General features: G+C 34.5%; 1 protein-coding gene across 1 annotated transcript in view; it reads right to left on the bottom strand.

Annotated features, from left to right (window-relative positions):
* LOC113819829 (uncharacterized) overlaps positions 1–4,308 on the bottom strand; it is a gene marked incomplete at its 5' end in the record, with an annotated part of 18,088 nt that extends 13,780 nt beyond the window's left edge. Inside the window, 1 exon segment of the mRNA XM_070136636.1 lies at positions 4,227–4,308. Within this exon segment, the coding sequence (XP_069992737.1) occupies positions 4,227–4,308 (82 nt within the window).
* Between the last annotated feature and the right edge of the window lie 692 nt (positions 4,309–5,000).

Here is a 5,000-nt window from a genome sequence, read left to right as displayed (position 1 = left end):
TTGCAAAGTGATGTGCACCATCTTCTGGGAGAGAAAGGGAGTCATTCTCTTGGATTTCTTAGAACCAGGGAAAACTTTCAACTCTGACTGTTACATAGAAACTTTGACCAAGCTGAGGGCCCAGATTGCCAGTATGAGGCTAGAGAAGGGGGAAACATTGTGTTTGCAACACAATAATGCCAGGCCACACACAAGTTTGAAGACCACAGAATATATGACAGAATTCAGCTGGAAGGTGCTGCCTCACCCACTGCATAGCCCCAATCTGACACCGTCAGACTTCCCCTTGTTTGGGTTTATGAAGGACAGATTACACATGCAGCATTTTCCTGACAGCAATACTGTTATTGATGATGTGAGGAAATGGGTCGCCTCAGCAGGTACACACTTTTACAAGCGAGGCATCAAGGCCCTTGGTCATCGCTGGCGAAAGTGCATTGAGAATAGTGGTGACTATGTGGACAAATAATTCTGGAGCAAAAATATCTACTTGTTTTAATAGTGCCACTCCCATTTTCATAGTTCTTCAGATTTCGAGTAAAAAAATAGGAAACATTACTTTTGGAACAACCCTTGTATGTTATTTAACCCATTCACGACGGGTGTCCCACATATGAGACACCTGAAAAAATAAACATTGCCGGGCGTCTCGCCAGTGTTACGCTATATTGGGGCTCGCGCTCCGACACAGCAGCGGGCTGCAGCTGGCGGGCGGACAGACTCCGAGGAAGCTCCACCCGCCGATTTTGTTGCCACTCGTAATCTTTTTTTTTTTTTTTTTTTTTTTTTTTTTTTGGCTTCAAAATATACCAGCCTTATTGGGTTAAATAAGGTTACTGGTCACTAAATGTACTATATCTATATAAAAGATAGACAGGTTCACATCTATTGTTCTTTTGGATATCTCTGTAGGTCTAACGCCACTCTCTGTGCACAGGCTAGGTACTAGTTATTGTTCAGCAGTTTCTTATAGCTCACTTCATGTCTTACCACTAAGCTATCATTACACAAAAATTGTTCAACATCCAGAAAATTTCATACTTTTTAAAATCTTATATAATGGAACTGTTGTGGAAAATCATACTTTTTCTACTTGTTTAATTATAAAAAAAATATCGGTTGGAGATAACTCACTGATTGTTTGTGCATCTTATAGAGTATAAAATTGTGCTTTACCTCATATATAATTTTAACTTCATCCACCCATGAAGGGGGGCACCCCCCAAAAGTTGAAAAATTGATTTTTTTTTTTAGTTTTATGTAATTATATTTCCCGATTTATTCCAAAATTCAAAAATTGCCTATTTACATGGCCTCAGCGTTCCAATACTCTAGTGAAAGCAACAAACTGCGTTTGAATCGTACAAAAATTACGAGTTACAATGTACCAAAGGTAGTGTAAACAAAGAATGTAGATGGTGTTCTATATTTTAGACACTTGCCACTTTGTTATCCCTGTTATTTTTTGCTAAATCTAATGATGTTATACATAAAAAAAAGAAGCTTATTTTGTATACTTTGCAATGCGATGATTACCAAGTGAATCGGAATTATCATTTTCAACAGGGACGCTATTCTGTAAAGGTATGTCTCATTTTGTTTGTTGGATATAAAAATTGATATTTCTGTCTGAAAAATATAATAAATGCATTTGACCATACAGAGAACTAATCTAAAGCACTGCATGTTTTTAATTTTTGAGGAAGATCATGTATTTAAACACACGCACATAAAGTTTAAAAATTTAATTTAATCATCCTAATTTAGTAGGCCTATATCAACTTTTATACATACAGGATTAAAATATATCAGTTATCCCTATCAAACTGTTTTCTTGGACAATCCTCAATAGTAACAGTTTGCAACGAGAAACGAGTGTAGACTTGGTGTTTAGTCATTTGCTCCCATTATCTCTGCTAAGAAGTGCATAAAATCATGCAGACGCCTAGGTGTGGTTGGTCATTTGTGTATTTATGGTACCCAAGACCTAAGGTAACGTAATATTTTCATCAGAAAAGCATGAAAAGGATGCGATAGCTGTTTCAACTCTAGACAAAGACTGTGCATACAAACAAGCTCAGAATTCCATATAGTTTTTATTTCAGAATGGGTATTACTGTATAATAACATCTTCAACATGAAATAATCGATATCTCGCTTATATCTCCAAAGTTCAAAAATCCGACTTTTAGGTGCCCTAAAAAAATAAATAAATAATAATAATAATAATAATAATAATAATTTAATCCTTATTTATACGGCTATTTTCAAACATTAGTGCTTCATACTCAGCATACATACAGATCACTTCGTAAACTACAACATATTACCACGGAGTCTCGATGGAAGCATATTTCATGTGTAAAAGTGCACAAACTTACATTTTTTTTAGATACATTTCACAAAATATTTTGTCATAAATCACTGATATAATTTTTTTCTGATATTGGTATAAAAGTGTTCTTTGAACATTCACAAACTTATATCTATGCACACTGTCATTATCAAATACCATATGCACGATTGCAACAAGCAAAAGTCCATCTAGGTGTACCTAGGCACATGATCGAGCATACCTTCTAATGTGTTGGCGGGTCTCACGTGGGCTGCCTGTGAACTAACCATAGCTGGGCTTTACTAGTCGTTTGGTAGTTTCCTCATTCATGTACCGATACAATACGCTAGCTAACTCAATCTAACCCAAAAATGTTTACACCCTCGGAACAGTTCCCTTAAACTGTAATTATATGCACCACGTGATTTTCCCTTATACCAATATTATAACCAGGAAGTAAGTGGGCAAGGCTAAATTTCAAAATACCACTCTGCACACTTGGCATCATCTGCCTGGCTCCCAAAATGGTTACTCCATATTTTGTAAATTCCTTTATATTCACTGCACATTTATCATATAAATCCTAAAAATGTTTCATATATTTTTTCTTATAGTTTGTCTTCTAATAAACTTCCATATATATCTTTGATATTTAAAACCTACAATTAAGGTTGAGAAGTTATTATTTTGCATATCATTTGAAGTAGCCTCCCTGCAACTTTCAGAAAGGAAATTTTACAATAACAACTTTCAAGAGCATAGTGGTGTAAGGACAAATTGTGTAGGAAAAGTTACAACAGAAATGCAGGTATTAAATCCCTTGTCAGCATACAATCTATAGTTTGAGTTAAGAGTTATACGATGTTACCAGCTGTAAGAAAACTGTTGGGAAGCACAGAACCTTGTGGAATAGACTATAGTTTCAGTATAATGATGAATGTTAAAAGTGTTTATTGTGATAAATGTATATATACTTATATATAAGAATGAATACATTCACAGTGCAAGAGATGAATTTGATTAGTTTCAATTCTATCTTCATTGGAAATACAAGATGTATTTCCAACTTTGTTCTTTTACTGTTGAAAAGGGAATATTTCTTAAATCAGAAATACATCACATATTTCTCATGAAGATATAATCATAACTGGTCAAATACATCTCTTGCATTGTGAAGATATTCATTTTCATTCTTTTCTGCATTTCAATATCATACTAGGATTTAATTATAACACTGACACAAGGCCTTGATGATAATCCACCAGTCAAGAAGTGTGAAATCCAAGTCATTATAAAAAGAAATCTTACATAATGATTTACTTATATTACTGACAATATCAATCAATGAACCTTGAGATAGATTCTGGTATCTAAAAAAGTGGCAAAGGTTATTATCAAAAAAATTAAGAAATTCAAAGTATATAATCAAACTACCTCATGAAATACAGCCCTTAAAAATATATATAATTATACTATTGCAGAAATGTCACCACCGAAACATTCCTTACCATGAAAAGTACCCATCAAGCTACTACATGAAACACAGCATATAAAACTTCAATAACAGCAGAGAACAAATCAACATCAGAGAACAAACCAACAGCAATGGAAAGAAGAGAAGTGGTCCCCATTCTATGCCAAAGATATAGTCACACCAAAATGTTACGGGGCATAACTACAAACACTCAGAAACAAACAAATTTTTATTCTTTAATGATATATAGATCATATATCATTTTCATATCATTTCCACTGCTCAGCTAATTACAATACTGAACCTATAATATAGCCACAAGCTTTACCACCAAAATGAGATGAAGATAAGACAACAAATGGAAGAGGATTAGCTTCAACAAACTTACATGACCTTACAAAAAACATTCATACATACCAAAGGAGAAACAGGTCCAAAGGAGGCACTGAAGCGCCGCACCCGAGGCTGACTTCCCTGGACATCTCCCAGCACCACCTCCCTGAAATTGAAGACAAATCAGAAGTTGTCTTTCAAACTCTGCATAACCTGGGAAAAAATAACTGCAACTATTAGCCTCATGTCACCAGGAAAATGTAGTGTTTGCTGTAGAATCCTTTTGTGAAATGTCACTACACACAGATGGTTACACAAATGCTCAACTACCTGGGAGTCAATTAGTAATCCTTGTGACCTCACCTGATTTTATATGTCCTTGAGTTTTCAGGACAATTTTTTTTTTTTATCAATATTGATGCTGTTATTAAAAACACTGCAATTTCTATGTTACTGACATTATTAATATTAATATAAGATAAAAATATATAATCCAAAAATTGTGGAAAAGGGTAAACAGATGAGATACTTAGTACTAATAACTGGCTCATTTGTGATTTAGTACTTGTGGAACCCTCTATGAGTAAAAAAAAAAGCACAGTGGGCATGGCATGCACATACATGCTATCTCCTGGGGCATCAGGCTAAATACATATAAAGAAACTTTATGAAAAAAGAAAGGAATAAAGAAAAATAGGGGAAAAAAATATCTAAATTTATATATGGCATATCTCTATATGTCTATAAATATCCATCTATCCATCTATCTATCATACATAAATATATTAACCCATTGAATCCGAGTGAGGCCCCTGTCACTTTAGGGGGGGGGGGGGGCAATGGCACCTATAATGAAGG

Source organism: Penaeus vannamei, chromosome 22, assembly GCF_042767895.1.
Source record: "Penaeus vannamei isolate JL-2024 chromosome 22, ASM4276789v1, whole genome shotgun sequence".
Classification (NCBI taxonomy): Eukaryota; Metazoa; Arthropoda; class Malacostraca; order Decapoda; family Penaeidae; genus Penaeus; species Penaeus vannamei.
The sequence above is the reverse complement of the archived record's forward strand: the minus strand, read 5'-3'. Positions and strand labels throughout refer to the sequence as shown.